Below are 16548 nucleotides of genomic sequence, written 5' to 3'. Positions count from 1 at the left end.
TTGGGACCCCTCCGAAGAGCTTCCAGTGAGGTCAGCTGAGACCGCTGTGACTGACTCTCTGCACAGCCATGTTTCTCCCGCCCTTCTGCAGGTGTATCTCCCAGAAACTTCCTGTAGTACATCCCCGTCTCGGGGTCTGCTTCACGGAGAACCCAATCTAAGACACCCCCAGCTCTCTTGTGCTTTCATCTGATTTTCATATTTTAAGAATTTCTTGGCATTTCTCATTTGCTATTGTCTCCTCTTTTCTGTTTATATCTGTTTTTTTCTCCTCTGCTCTCATTCTGGTGATATTTTTACAAGGCATCTGGGATGAACACATGTATTCAATCTATCGTGTTGAACCAGAAGTGTGAAAACATATTCATAACACCATGGAAAATATAAACCCAGCCTTCTATAGGCCATGTGAAAATTATTAAAATTAACTCCGTTTTTTTTTTGAGAACCATTTGAGATGGAATGTTAAATGGGAAACCACAGGGTAAATGTGACAGATCCAGATCATCAGTGAAAAAGCTAAAGAGTAGCCCAGATGCTCTCCTGACATACCCTTACCCCACCTCTAGACTCTGCTCCCCTCCCCTTCCTGGAAGAGGCCACTAAATCCACACCAAGCTCTGACTAGCGTTCTCTTTCCTCTCCAGGCCTTTGCACATGTTTTCCTGGCCAGAAATGCCCTTCCCTCATTTCATCTGGGCAAATCCTCCTAATCTTGTGGAATCCAGCAGAGAACACCATCAAGCTCCACACCCAGCATCAGGTCAGGTACCACCCTGGTGTATCCAAAGCACCCCACATCTACCTTCATAACATCACTTCAACACCAGGAGTATAATTGCCTGTGACTTTGAGCTCCCTGAGCATAGGAACTGAGCATTTTTCATCTCTTTAGAACTAGCACTTCCCACAGTACCTGGCACATAGTAGACGCTCAATCGTGTGTGTGGAATAAATGAGCAAATAAATGGATCAATGGATAGATGATTCAAACAGGCTTTCCCTGGGGGTCGGTCATAGAGGAGCAAGCCCTCATGCTTGGGGAGAAAAGAAGACTTGGAGTCTATCCAAGCCCTCACCCACACCTTGATGAACCAGAGCCTAGAGGCACCAAGGCAAAGGAATCATTATAACCAAGTGCTAATTGGTCTGGGTTGGCAGAAATGGGGGGTGGGGGGGAAGATATCAGACTAGCTATTTTGGAGTACTGATCCTAAAAAGGCAGAAAAAGGGAGACCACACATAAAAATCATTATTACCAACCTGACATGGCAAAAGCTTACAAAAAGGAACCTCTCTAAGAGCCTGTAATATCAACAACAGCATTACTACATATACATATTTCAGGAATTTCTTAAAAATCTGTATGTTTTATCTCATTTTATCTTCACAATAGTCTTAGGAGTTACATGCTTATTTATAATCTACTATAGATAAGGAAACCAAGCTACAGAAAATTTGCCCCAGGCCATTCCGCTGGGAAGTGAGAGTGTCAGGATTTTGAATCCAGACAGTCCCTTAACCACAGGACAATAGCCCCCACTCCTCCCATTTCCAGATCTCACACACTCAATGCCTACCCCAGGTTGACAGAAAGGAAATCCACCCTTTCGGATAGAACAGCAATATTTCTGCCTTGGGAGCATTCCCAGCTGTGTTCAGTGCCCTAGCCCAGGTATCACAGAATTTAGGTGGAGAGAGCTGGGAAGGAGAAGGACCCAGTGTGAGGGTGCTTTTACCCTCATCCCTCAACAAATGAATTGGGAGAAAGAATCAGCCCAGAGAACAAGGGGGAGAAAAGAATCTCTGGAAGGCAGGGCCAACCAGCTGTGCCTCACTGCAGAGCTGTCCCCTCCAGGCCTGGCCACGGGGACTTGGTGGTCTGCTCTCAGCTGATGGGCTTGGGTTTATGGACCCAGGAAGAAGGGGCCAATAGCAGCAGGGAGCGAGTCAGAGCCAGTGACTCACCCCACATGGGGCCGGAGGTTCAGGAACACATCACAAGATGCTGAGACACGTCTCAAACCCTTGCCAGCTGAGTCCATCTGGAACATGAGTTCTGAGCATGAAGGAGTGGGGAGACGAGGGGAGGAGTCCTAGCCCTGCGGGTCACCGACAGCTGACTCAGAGCTGACTTCCAAGGCCAACTGGGATGGCCCGGCCCGTCGCGGACTGTCCCCATAGTGCTGTGAGAGGTCATGAGAGGCGCTGGGGTGCACCTCCAGATAGTTTCCCAAGGAGGGAGGCAAAGCGGCTCCTCTGACGTCCTGCGGCTCCGTACCCATCCCCCTCAGATCTCCTTTCCCTGTCAGGGCCCTCTGTTTTCTCAGGACTGCCCACCCCTAAATGTGGGCGGCATAAGAAAGGAACCGCCACCAAAAATCCCTGGGGGCCGGCTTGTTGCTGTTCCTCTGAATCCTTTCAAAGGATTCAAAGCAAGGCCATGAAATCGTTCCCACTTGCCTAAGCAGAGCTTTCACACTTGTAATTATTGAATCTGTGAAGTTGAATTATTTATTTCATGCCTGTCTTTCCCACCAGGCAGTCAGTTTCACCAGGGGCGGTTTAGTCTTGTTCTCCAGCGCCTGGGAGAGCGCCCAGTACACAGTTGGTGCTCAATACGTGTTGGATAAGTGATGAACTGTGCATGATTTATTCCAGCCCTTAGAGGTTAGTACGAACCAACCCCCCCTCCCCGCCCCAACGTCTCTCCCTCCGCGGACCGGCCTTCGGATGCATCAGATACTCTGGTTGCCCGGTCCCCCGCTGACCGGGGCCTGGTTCTGCATTTGCTGAGACGGTAATTAAAGCTCCCCCAAGTGCCTGAGAGCTCGAGCCCAGGTCACGTGGCTCGGGCCCCAGTTACAGCTCAGGTGTCAGGGGCGGGGCCGGGCTGGGCTGGGGTGGGGGTGGGGGGGCTGGACTGGGAGGGCAGGATCTCTGGAAATCATTTGGGGACTGAACGACACGGATGAAGAATTTGAGAAGTTGGGGAATCAGCTTTTGAAAGGAGATGTCAGTAACTCAGGGGAAAAAACGAGGATGAACGGCGAGCTCCTTGGCTATGAGAAAGTGTACTGGCTCCCAGTCAAACTGGCCCTCTTCCAGATTTTTATTTCTGGTGTTTGGTGGTTAAATTAAAAAAAGCCCATAAACTTAACTCCAGTTAGGAAAAAATACAACTATTTCAAATATTGATCCTGAATAATCCCTTCAAACCAGGCAGTGTTGGGGGGTGGGGAGACCACCCGGTGTGCAGAAAGGGAGGGGCCCAGTGGGGCCAACCACAGTCCGGGCTGCTGAATTGGAATAGCACATCCCCTGCTCTGGGCACGGATTTTATTGGTCACCTACCCACCTCGCATTGGATTTTAAGGACCAAGGGACGGAAAGTCAAAGTCAGTTTGCAGGCATGTAGCTTCCAGCAATGATTCTCAACCTTTCTAGACCGCTCACGTGCTAACGTTTATATTTGACATTAGGTGACTCTTCCTCTCTAGGCAGAAATTATTTTTAACTTGGAAATGAATTTCAAATAATTTTATCGGATCAATAAAAACGTTACAAATACCAAATAGAAAAACTGGGAAGGGATGTGAACTAGCAGTTCACTAAAGGAAAACAAACCCCCTGAAAAGATGTTCAAAGGAAAAAGAGATGTTCAAAGGAAAACAAACACCTGAAAAGATGTTCATCCCCAACAGTTGTCAAAGAAATACAATTAAAACAATGAGAAACCCTGTTGAGCCTTTCCAGATTAAAAGAAATAATATTATTTGCAAATTTTAACTTTTGAAAACCCAGAATCAACCAGAAGACTACAGAACTGAGATCTTAGTCAAGTGACTAGTCACAATATTCTTGTTAAAAAGCATATAATAGGGGCTCCTGGGTGGCTCAGTCATTAGGCATCTGCCTTCGGCTCAGGTCATGGTCCCAGGATCCTGGGATAGAGTCCCACATCGGGCTTCCTGCTCAGCGGGAAGCCTGCTTCTCCCTCTCCCACTCCCCCTGCTTGTGTTCCCTCTCTCGCTCTCTCTCTGTCAAATAAATAAATATTTTTTAAAAAGCATATAATAATTATATATATTTATATATATAAATATATGTGTATGTGTGTGTGTGTATATATATATTTCTTCCCAAACACCCACAATAACCAGCTATAAAATGCAATGGAAAAAAAAGAGTTCATTCACAGTAGCAAAACAACAAAATTTGAAAAGTCCAGTAATTAATATAATAAGAAATGAGGACCTGTATAAAGAAAAGCATTCTGGGGGCGCCTGGGTGGCTCAGTTGGTTAAGCGACTGCCTTCAGCTCAGGTCATGATCCCAGAGTCCTGGGATCGAGCCCCACATCGGGCTCCCGGCTCCGCGGGAAGCCTGCTTCTCCCTCTCCCTCTCCCCCTGCTTGTGTTCCTGCTCTCGCTGTCTCTGTCTCTGTCAAATAAATAAATAAAATCTTTAACAAAAAAAAAAAGAAAAGCATTCTGCTTTATTGCGGGACAATGAAAACAAAGACCCAGGGCGCCTGGGTGGCTCAGTTGGTTAAGCGACTGCCTTCGGCTCAGGTCATGATCCTGGAGTCCCTGGATCGAGTCCCGCATTGGGCTCCCTGCTCAGCAGGGAGTCTGCTTCTCCCTCTGACCCTAACCCCTCTCATGTGCTCTCTCTCATTCTCTCTCTCTCAAATAAATAAAATCTTAAAAAAAAAAAAAAAAGAAAACAAAGACTCATACACCTGAAAATATCCAGAAGAATTAAAGATTTAAATGTAAAATATTAAATCATAAAAGTCCTGGAAGAGAATGTACGTAATCATGTAATTCTGAGATAGGAAAGCCCTTCTGTGGATGACCCCAAAGGCAGAAACCATTAGTGAAAAGTTCAATAAATATGGTAATATCCAAGAAAAAAGATTAGTTTCAGTATGTTGATAAATACCATAAACCAAACTAAAAGGCAAATAATAAACTAATTACTATAAATATTAAATATTTTCTCATTGTTAAAAGAAAACATTGCCGGCATACTTTTTGTTATGGAACATTTGTTAATATCCATTCTAAAGGAGTATTTTGGGGGAAAGTGTCAGTAAGACCTGGTTAAGTTCTTATTTCTCATCAGTAAATAACTCTGTGGGCTTTCTTTTAGCTCCTCAAAAACTATCAAGATTTTTGGTCCTTAATATCCTTCACACATGCTGTTGTCTTTGCTTAAAAAGTAAATATTCATTCTGAGTAGCCATGTCTCATTCTTCTGGCTTGGGCATAAATGGTATCTAATTCAAGTCATCCCTTACTGTTTATCCCACCAACATGTGTGTTTCCTTTACAGCGTTTATCAAAACCACACCTTGTAATTATAAATGTATTTGTTCATTTGTGACTTCAATACAGAGTAAGATCCTAAGGGCAGCACAAGAAGATGCCTACCTGACAGACTGGCAAAAAGCAGTGTTTGGTACAGAGTTTGGCATAAGCCAGGCAGACAACACATGTTTGTGGGATGAATGAATCAACCAACATTCATCTGGGTGTTGGAGATGTAAGAGAAAATGAGACAGTCCTTGAGTCCTGGAGCTGACATTTCAGACATTGATTGATTGATTGAATATATGGATAGATGAATGAATGAACAGGCTTGGATGAGCCTTTCATGGTAGTATTCTGTAAGGATTGCCTATCTGGTTTTTACCTCTTCTGGGAGGACCAGAACCTCGACCTGAATCATATGGTAGGGTCCAAGTATCTTTATCTACCTTAAACCCTACCCTAGTCAATACCCACATGCCCAGTCCAAAACCACTGCTGCATTCAAGGAGTGTAGTTCAACAAAGAAATTATTGAGAAGGACTTTCATTTGTTCCTCATGTCTTGATATTCAAGGGAGTCCAGTTCATAACCCCTGCAGGACTTCCCTATCTTTTTTCTCTGTCCCAGTTCCCTCCAGTCACACAAGAATCTAAGTCATCTAAATCAATCTAGACCTTTCCTTTACTAAATCCCCATTCCCCTTCTTTCCCAACAACCCCATTCCCCTCCCTAACTCCCAACACATTCCCATGACGTCTTCCAGTCCTAGCTATCTAATGGGACTTGATCCCTTTTTAAGTCCTTTCCATCCCCCTACCTTTTGGTCTGCGTCTCTCCTGTCTTCAGAATTTGTTTTTACCAAAGTCCAGGAATAAGTCTGACTAAGGCATTCTCTTGGAAAGATAGGGGTAAGTGCAAGAGAGCAAAGATCTGGAAATTACTGGAATCTGTTCGGTGGCCCGCAAACAGGGATGGGGGGGCATGGGAGAGGAGGAATCTCACTATCCATCATCCATAAAATCCCTACATGCCCATCCTCTTCTGGAATCCCTCCCTTCAGGCCTTGTTATATCTGAACCTTGGCTGCACACTGAGCATTCAGCTGCCCCTGCTCTTAGTCCTGCTATAAAGCCTCTACCAAGAACATTCTCTCTCTCTTCTTTAAAACCTCCAGCTCTGAAGCTTATGACATAGGACGATACTACCAAGGAGCTCTCCTTGTTATGGCCTGGTCCCTCCCTGCTTGTTTCTTATAGATCAATCTCTCTCTCGCTCGCTCTCTCTCTCTCTCACTCTCATTTCTGTGACAGACCCTGGCTTTCTTATCTCTCTCATCTCCTAAATGTAGGAATGCTCTGGGGGAATTTGACCCCTTCTCTCTCTACACCTAATCCCTAGGTGATGTCATCCAATCCCATGGATGGCCCATTTACCCATAAGCTAATAACTCCTAAGTTTTTATCTCTGTACTTGGACCTCTCCTATATTCCAAACTCATATATCAAACTGCCTACTCACATCTCTATCCAAATGTTTAACGGGCATCTCACTCTTAACAGAACTCTTGATTTCCCCCATGTTAAAAATAAAATGACAGAGGGGCGCCTGGGTGGCTCAGTTGGTTAAGCGACTGCCTTCGGCTCAGGTCATGATCCTGGAGTCCCGGGATCCAGTCCCGCATCGGGCTCCCTGCTCGACGGGGAGTCTGCTTCTCCCTCTCCCACTTCCCGTTTGTGTTCCCTCTCTCGCTGTGTCTTTCTCTGTCAAATAAATAAATAAAATCTTAGGGGCGCCTGGGTGGCTCAGATGGTTGAGCGTCTGCCTTCGGCTCAGGTCATGATCCCAGGGTCCCGGGATCGAGCCCCGCATCGGGCTCCCTGCTCCGCGGGGAGCCTGCTTCTCCCTCTGCCTCTGCCTCTCTCTCTTTCTCTCTGACTCTCATGAATAAATAAATAAAACATTTAAATAAATAAATAAATAAATAAATAAATAAATAAATAAATAAAATCTTAAAATAATAATAAAAAATAAATAAATAAAACGACAGACCCAAAATGGAGCTGCTTACTTGGCATAAGCCCCACATCTCCAAACCAAGACTTAATTACAGTTTCAGCTCTCTCAGAAATGGAATCTTAAACCAGTCAATCAGGAATTGCTCGATCAGCACTAGTTAGATAATCTGCCTTATGAACCCCTGACATTCCAGCAAGGAAAGTAACCTTGCAACAACCAACCTGCTTTTTTGCCTAGTATTCCCTGTTCCTGCTCCCTTCTGCCTATAAGTCTCATTTTGTGCAACTCCTGGAGCTCCTTTCTATCTGCTAGATTGGATGCTGCCCGATCCATGAATCATTGAATAAAGCTAATAAGACACTCAGTTGAATTTTGGTTTTTGGGACCCACAAAACTCCTGTCCTTACAGTTCTTTGCATCCCAGTAAATGTACCTTCCATCTTCTATTGCTCAGCCCCCTAGCCTTAGAGTCATCCTTGACTCCTCTCTCACACCCCACATTCAACCTATCAAATCTTGTCATTCCAGAATCTCCCTACTTCTCACCACTTCCACCATGTTTTCCTGTGTCCAGGCCAGTTCCCTTATGCCTTGATTAGTGCCATAACCTCTGAGGCAGACATCCAGCAGCTTCTCTCCAGTGTGCTGTTTATCACTTGGGTTAAGCACAGTGTCCTCTGGGCCCTCCTGAAGAACAGAGCCATGGGGTTTCCCAGGCTCACATAGTGTAGCCACTCCAGCACGGCAACTGCTCTGAGCCTTTTGGTCCCTCTTCCACCATCTGCCACAGCAGTTTTTACATTTCTACTTTGCTTAATTTGGGACATTGCTTTCTCTGAGCAGCACGTTAGCACTACTGCTTAGCGGTCTTACCAGGGTGTTAAATCCTGCATCACAGGAGAATGCTCCCATACCAATAAACCCTCTGCAGCAAGAGGCTCAAAGTGACCCCCATGACCATGCCTCCTGGTATTCACACTCTTGTGTGATCTTTCCCCTCGAGTGTGATCCAGACACGTGCTGAGATATATGGGATTATGCTGCATAAGAGCATAACATCCTTCTTGCTAGAAGACTGTCTCCCTTGATGGTTTTGAAGAAGCAAGATGCCATGTATTAAACTGCCCTAAGGAGAGGGCCATGTGGCAAAGAACTGAGGGTAGCCCCTGGGAAACAGCCAGCAAGAAACTGAGGCTCTCATTACAACAGTCTGCAAGAACCTGAATCCTACCACCCACCATGTGAACTTGGAAGTGGATCGTTCCCCAGCTGGGCTTTCAGATAAGATCCCACCCTTGGCTGACACCTTGATTGCAGCTTTGCAGAGGATCCAGCTAAGCTGTGCTGGAACTCCTGACCTGAAACTGTGAGAAAAATAAATGTGTATTGTTCTAAGGCACTCAGTTTGTGGTAGTACTATAATGCAGCAATAGATAGCTAATACACTTACTCTTATCCAATCTTAGGTTCTGCCCATCATTCTCCCCTTGATCTAGCACTCCCAGGATCCAGTCCCATCACACTCTTCCAGCTTCTATCAGTACACACTGACCAGGTCTTGCAGCTCCTTTCTTCCTTTAGTAGCCCCAGCACTTTGTGACTTTGCCCTAGTTATTGGTTTTAACAACTGTCTGTTACATTTTGCCAGAATCTAGGAGTACTCACCAAATCTCACCACCCCATTCCTACCAAGGCAGTTTCCATTCCTACCAAGAAAGGGCACGTCCATTCTTCCAATCATTTATTTAGGTCAGAAAACTGGTGTCATCCTTGATTTTGCATTTTCTCTCCTACCCTACATCCAATCACTTAGCATCTATTGTCAGATTTTCTTTTGAAATGTGTGCAAAATCTGACCCTTTCCTACCAAATTTGCTGCTCCTATCCTGGCCTAAATCACCACAGTTCTCATCAGTACTTTTGTAAGAGCCACCATTGGTCTTCTCATCTCAGTTTCTTCTCTATAGCCAGAGTGATCCTTGTAAAATGTTAAGATCATATCCTGCAATTCAACACTTTCCAATGGTTTCCTATCTCATCCAGAATAAAATCCAAAGTCCTTGCCGAGACTATAAGACTACGTGCTCGGGGCGCCTGGGTGGCTCAGTTGGTTAGGCAACTGCCTTCGGCTCAGGTCATGATCCTGGAGTCCCGGGATCGGGTCCCGCATTGGGCTCCCTGCTCAGCGGGGGGCCTGCTTCTCCCTCTGACCCTCCCCCCTCTCATGTACTCTCTCTCATTCTCGCTCTCTCAAATAAATAAATGGATCTTAAAAAAAAAAAAAAAAAAAGACTACGTGCTCTGGCATTCTCCAACCTCTAACTTCCTCTCTTACCTACACATGGCAGCCCCATGGCCTCCTTGCCAGGTCTTCAGCACCCCATCAATACTGCTCCCACCGCAGGCCTTTGCAGTCCTTGTTTCCTCATAGATAGTAAATACACACACACCCCCCCCACCACCCTGCCTGCCAAACGCACACACTCTCTTTGGGTCTCTGCTCAAATGTGCTCTGTGTGCGTACCTCCTCCCAATATCAAAAAGGCATTTCTTAGCAGCCTAACCTATTCCCAACACTCTAACCCTGCTCTAGTTTTCTGCATAGCATTTGTTTATTGGATTGCTTTCCCCTCTAAAATGCAAGTTCTCTAAAGGCAGGTCTACTGTCCACTGATGTGTCCCCAGCATCTAGAATAGTACCTGATACATACTGAATGTTCAATAAGTATTCGCTGGGGACGCCTGGGTGGCTCAGTCAGTTAAGCATCTATCTGCCTTCGGCTCAGGTCATGATCCCTGGGTCCTGAGATCGAGCCCCACTCAGCAAGGAGTCTGCTTGTTTCTCTCCCTCTGCTCACCCCCCCAAAAATAAATAAATAAAATCTTAAAAAAAAAAAAAAAAAACCCAGGAGGCAACAGGTAGCAGCAGAAACTGGTACATAAGCTGCCACTTTTTTGCAGTCTAGGGATTTCCCATCTTGTATTTGTTATTGTCTTATCATCTCATTCAAAATACAGTTCTAAAACCTTATGGCTTCTACCCAGACCAACAAGGTTTATGACACGGCACAACCAAACCCCTTCTTCCTTCCATTTCCCAAACATACATCCACATCCACACCCACACTTAGACTTAGCAAACAAATTCCTCACAGAACACATTAAGCCAACCAAATATATAAAAATCTATATTTACAAAAAGATTAGGAGGAGTTTATGCATTTCACAAAAGGACCCTTTGCTGTGGAAAAGGATTCACCACAAGAATCCTTTAAATAACTACTTCACTAAATGATTTTAAAATAGGACTTGGCTTCAAGCATCTCCCCTAGAAAAAAAAGAAGGCTATATTTATCAAATATCTACTTATGTTCCAGTTACTGGGCCTGTACCATCAACCATTATTTTATTTTATACTGATATTCTGTGACTTAGTGAGTTACACCAGGAATATATCTAGTTCTTACATTAGTTTATTTGTATCTTTTGAGTTTCTTTGAGTTTCTTTATTCTTTCCCAGGAAAATATAAAAATATATAGCACTCTGGGGTCATTTAGTTTGGGGAGCAAATAAATGTTACACACCGCAAAACCAGAGAATTCTCAAAAGAGGAGAAATGAGCTTTGAAATTAGCTGGCCTCATTTAGATTGTCATGTATAAACCACAAGTTCTTGGACAACTTCCTTAGGGGTGTATTTGAGTCTCAGCTTCTTTACAGATAAAAATGGATATAATGCCAGCCAGCTCAGAGTGACCAGAAGAATTGAATGAGATGTATAATAAAACCTAGTCCAGTGTTTGGCACATATTGGCAGCTTAAAAAAAAACGTTATTTTCTATCTTCTTTCTACAGGATGTGACAGATAACACTCATTGTAAAGACATGTGAAATGCCTAAGAAAAGGAGGAAAGTATTCATTAATTACCCAATCTGCATGATATGCTTACTATGTGCCAGGCACTGTTTTAAGTTATGGGGATCCAGGGATGAACAAGACAGACCCTATTTTTCTTAGAGCTTCCGTTCTAGATAGGGAGATACTGACAATAAACAAAGTAAAACAAATGAAAAATATTAGTGAGGAATGAGTGCTGCATAAAGAATTAAAACTGAATGATGTGATGGAGAGAAACTGGGTGTCCTTTGTAGGCTGAGTGATATGGGGAAAGCCTTACCCATGTGATACTTGAGCTTAGATCTGAATAATAAGGCGTAGCCAGCTGTGTGATGATCTGGGGGAGAGCATTCCAGGCAGAACAGCAAACACAGTCCTTCAGGCAAGAAAAAGATCACAGAACATCGAGGCTAGAGCGTAACAGGTGGGCAGGAGAGTGATATTAGCTGAGGACAGAGATGAGGAGGGGTCCGATCCTTAGGGCTTTGAATGCCAAGATAATCACACATAAAAGGCTAATCTTCCTAATATGTAAAGGATTCTTAGACGCTAAGAAGGTAAAGGACAGGGCGCCTGGGGAGTTGGTTAAGCGACTGCCTTCCGCTCAGGTCATGATCCTGGAGTCCCTGGATCGAGTCCCGCATCGGGCTCCCTGCTCGGCAGCGAGCTTGCTTCTTCCTCTGACCCTCCCCCCTCTCATGTGCTCGCTCGCTCTCTCTCTCATTCTGTCTCAAATAAATAAAATCTTTAAAAAAAAAAAAAAAAGAAGAAGGTAAAGGACAACAACCCAATAGAAAAAACAGGCGAAGGGCAGAACAGACAGTTCACAAAAGAATACCTTATATATGTATAAAGACACACAACGTGACGCATAAGAAAAATACAAATTAAAATTACATTGAGATGCCATTTATATCCATTAGATCGGCTAAAATACCAGAGTTGGATGATGCACTCGGTTGGTGCAGCTGTGGGAAAACAGGCCTTGTTGATAGGGGTGTCAAATGGTGCACCTTCATTCTGATGGGTGTGAGGTGATAGCTCATTGTGGTTTTGATTTGCATTTCTCCAGTGATCAATGCGATATCACCTCACACCTGTCAGAATGGCTAAAATCAAAAACACAAGAAACAACAAGTGTTGACGGGGATGTAGAGAAAAAAGGAACCCTCATGCTCTGTTGGTGGGAATGCAAACTGGTGCAGCCACTGTGGAAAACAGTATGGAGGTTCCTCAAAAAGTTGAAAATAGAACTACCATATGGTAAGATAATTCCACTACTAGGTATTTACCCAAAGAATATGAAAACACAAATTCAAAAAGATATGCACCCTTATGTTTACTGCAGCATTATTTACAATAGCCCAAATATGGAAGCTGCTCAACTATCCATCGATTGATGAATGGATAAAGAAGATGTGGTTTACACACACACACACACACACAGGAATATTATTCAGCCATAAAAAATAATGAAATCTTGCCATTTGCAAAAACATGGATGGAGCTAGAGAGTACAATGCTAAGTGAAATAAGTCAGAGAAAAATAAATACCAGGTGATTTTCACTCCATCTGTTGAATTTAAGAGACAAAACAAATGAACAAAGGAAAAAAGGGACAAACCAAAAAATAGACTCTTAACTATAGAGAAAAAACTAATGGTTAGCAGAGGGGAGGTGGGTGGAGGGAGGGGTGAAATAGGTGAAGGGGATTAAGAGAACACTTACAGTGATGAGCACTGAGTAATGTGTAGAATTGCTGAATCACCATATTGTACATCTGAAACTAATATAACACTGGAAGTTAATTATACTGGAATTAAAAAAATAAGTGAAAAATAAATAAAAAAGAATTAAGTTGTAACATCCAAGCAAGAAAGAGCAAAAAAGAAAAAAAAAAAGGTGCAACTTCATAGGATACAATTTGGTAATATTTATTAGAAACAGAAATGCATTCACTCTGTGGCCTAGTAATCCTTTTTCTGGGGCTTTTTCCTTGAGATATTTCTGCACACAAACCAAAGAATCTACACATGAGGCAACCCATTGCAGCTTGTTTGTAAAGCAAGAGATAGAAACAAACCAAGTGCTCACTAAGAGGGGCACGTGGAATAGATTATGGTATATTCCCACAGAAGAATCCTATATGAGAAAAAAGGAATGAGGAACTGCCTAATATTCTGATATGGAAACAAAATATATTAAGTGAGAAAAGCAAATACAGACCATGTGCAGTGTGCTCCCGTTGTGTGTGTAATAAAGGCATTCTCATTTGCTTGCATTTTAAGAAACATGACAAACTTGTAAAAGTGATTACCTATGGGGAAAATGGGCTGGGTAGACACAGGAATAGGAGACAGACTAATACATACTTTTTTCTATCACTTAAATTTTCAAATCATCTGAATCGTCTTTTTATTCAAAACTTAAAAAATAAAAAAGTTAAAGGCAAAAATGAATAAACAAGAAAACCTACCGATTGAGCTAAGAACCAATAAAGGCCTTAGAATAAATTCCAAATTCTTTACCGAATGTGTTGGGAAGTTGTAGAGCTTTCAATGAGGGTTTGACAAGATCTAGCATATTTTGAAGAGAACAGTCCGGCAGCCACATGGGGAACAAACTGTAGTGGGACAAGAGGGACACAGAGGTCTGTGAGTGGAGGGGGGGTGGGGGAAGTAAGGAGTGTTCTATGTGAGAGGTCGGGATGAATTAGACTAGACTGAGGTGCTGACAGAGGGCAGCAGAATATGTTTTGGAAGTGAAGTCAACAGCACTTGGCGATAGATTGCCCGTGAGGGGTGGGAAAATAGTAAGTTTGTGCCATGAGCAATGGGGTGCACCGTGGTGCTACCAGAGCTCAATAAGGGGTTAAAGTAACTCACAGACTGGGCAGTTCCAAAGGTTCTACGGAGAAGGGTGTGTACCAGCAGAGCCATAAAGGACCCTAAGATGTGAACAGACATTAACACGGTGAGAAGTCACTGCAGATGGATAGGAAGGGGCTCCTGGGCAGGGGGGCAGGAGGAGCGCTCTGCCCTGCAGAGAAGGCAGATCTCTCTCCTAAGAGCTGCTTCTGTTTTTCTCCACTGCAGCTCTGCTCAGACCCAAGGGCATGAAATGACTTGAAACCAAATCCTATTTCCATGACATACTTCTCCTAACTCCTTCCTACACTTCCTCTGTTTCCTTGCAGTTCTATCACACATTGGCATTCTGAGAATATGCTGAAAGGGAAAAATCAAGCAGGGAAAATGGGGACTGTCTGGCTGAAGATTTGGGTTTTTTGCCATTTGCTCGTAACAGCGGATTTACCTTCTCTTGGAACTGTAGTGGAATGGCGAAGAACGATGGATTTCCCTGAAGTCCACATTGGACACTCCAGCAGATGCTTCTACTTGTAAGGCTAACTGGTAGGCTACGAAGCTTTTTGTTTTCACCTCTCCTCTCCACTTAAGATTTGATAACAAGACTGCCCCATGGAAAGACTCCTCTGCAGATGCTTGTACTTACCTTGAATCAAGAGCAGTGACCCTAGAAGTTTGTGTTTCTGATGAAGAAACTACTTGAAGCTCTGGTTTCCACTTTTGGGGTAGATTGTTATTATCTGGGTTGAGTTTTAATACCAATAATGCAGTCTTCTCTTTTTCTACCCATCCCCTTCACCAAACAGAATCCATGTGTTTTTCTCCTTTTGAAATTCAGCATTATTTCAACACTCTTGTTGAGTGCACTGTGTTCTTTGCAGGAACTATGTCATAGGCAGTTTATGAACCGGGATGAGTAACAGACCAGCATAAGCTGCTCCACCCAAATCACTTAAGAAGATTTTCAGCTCTGGATCTTTGATCGGTCAAGTGGAAGGAACCAAGTTGGGTTTTAAAGCTGAGAAATTCTTGTTGTCCTTGCCCATCCTTCTTGTGCAGATGGTGTGCTTAGTCTATAAAAGGCTCATGTTCTGGGGCTAGAAAATACTGAGAACATGTTAATAAAAAAGAAAGCAGAAAATGGCTGAGATATAAGTGTGGGGTGTGTGTGTGTGTGTGTGTGTGTGTGTGTGTGTGTGTATGCACACTCCTAACCCTTATTTCTTTTTAAGATAGAATTCATTTCAGTCATGTGGATCTACCTTGAAAGTTTTTTTTTTTTTAATGAAATCTCAGGGGCAGTAATTGGAGGTCATTAAAAATCAACTTAAGCTATGACATTTTATGGTAAGAGAGGTGATATCATATGACCTTGATTTTAAGTGTGAAATTAAATCTACATAAAGGGCAGTGTTCAGCTCCTCTGAAAAAGCTGAGATAGAAATTTAGACACAAATGCAGCCAATATGCTAAAACTCAAACTTTTGATCATCAACCACATCTATTAAAATTTAAACCAGCCACTTGCCCATTTTTAAACACATTGTGTTAGGGAAGAACAATGCTATATAGGTTTGACTTGCTTCGAAACAAAAAAGTTGTCTGCATTTGTCTTGAAATGCTGTCTGGTAAATTTCTTCACTTTACAGAATTATTATAATATTCACAAGTGGCTGGATGAAATCAACACTTTATAAATGATGTTTGATTAGCTAATATTAATTTTTCTATCAGCATTTATGGGGAGGGAAGGAAGAGGAGGAGTAACAGAAATCAATTTCTGTTTTAGCTTGGGCTGCCATATCAAATACCACAGACTGGGTGGCTTACACAACAACATTTGTCATAGTTCTGGAGGCTGTTGGTCCAAGATCAAGGTGCTGGCATATCTGGTATCTGGTGAGAGCCCACTTCCTGGCTTGTAGATGTCTATCTTCTCATTACATCCTCACATGAGGCGGGGAGGGAGCAAGCTCTCTCCTGTCTTTTCTTATAAGGGCACTAATGGCATTATAAGAGCTCCATCCTCATGACCCAGTTACCTCCCAAAGACCCATCTCCAAATCTCATCATGAGATTAGGTTTCAACATATGAACATATGGAAGGAGACAAAGATCCGGTCCATAATGTTCCACCCCTGGCCCCCCAAATCCATGTCCTTCTCACATGCCAAATATGTCCATTCCATCTCAACAGTCCCCAAAGTTCTAACTCATTCCAGCATCAACTCTAAAGTCCAAAGTCTCATCTAATTATCATCTAAATCATATATGAATGAGAATGGAGGTAGGAATGATTCATCCTGAGGCAAAATTCCTCTCCAGCTGTGAACCTGTGAAACCAGACACATTCTGTGCTTCCAAATTACAATGGTGGGACAGGCATAGGGTAGACATTCTGAAGGGTAGCAGAATACGCCATCCAGAATATGACTGTCAGAGTTCAGGA

At 43.3% G+C, this 16548-nt stretch overlaps 1 protein-coding gene across 7 annotated transcripts in view; it reads right to left on the bottom strand.

Moving 5' to 3' along the window:
• TGFBR3 (transforming growth factor beta receptor 3) overlaps positions 1-16548 on the bottom strand; it is a 250516-nt gene that overhangs the window by 28667 nt on the left and 205301 nt on the right. The window contains exon 17 of one of the 7 annotated variants that reach the window (XM_081818782.1): positions 6945-7078. The exons of the other annotated variants lie outside the window; for them this stretch is intronic. Within the exon in view, the coding sequence (XP_081674908.1) occupies positions 6960-7078 (119 nt within the window). The 3' untranslated portion in view covers positions 6945-6959. Of the gene's footprint in view, positions 1-6944; positions 7079-16548 lie in introns of those variants that run through there. 7 annotated transcript variants of the gene reach the window in all.

This window comes from Leptonychotes weddellii, chromosome 4 (assembly GCF_054177405.1).
Source record: "Leptonychotes weddellii isolate Sample4059 chromosome 4, ASM5417740v2, whole genome shotgun sequence".
Classification (NCBI taxonomy): Eukaryota; Metazoa; Chordata; class Mammalia; order Carnivora; family Phocidae; genus Leptonychotes; species Leptonychotes weddellii.
This window is presented reverse-complemented; position numbering and strand designations above follow the sequence as displayed.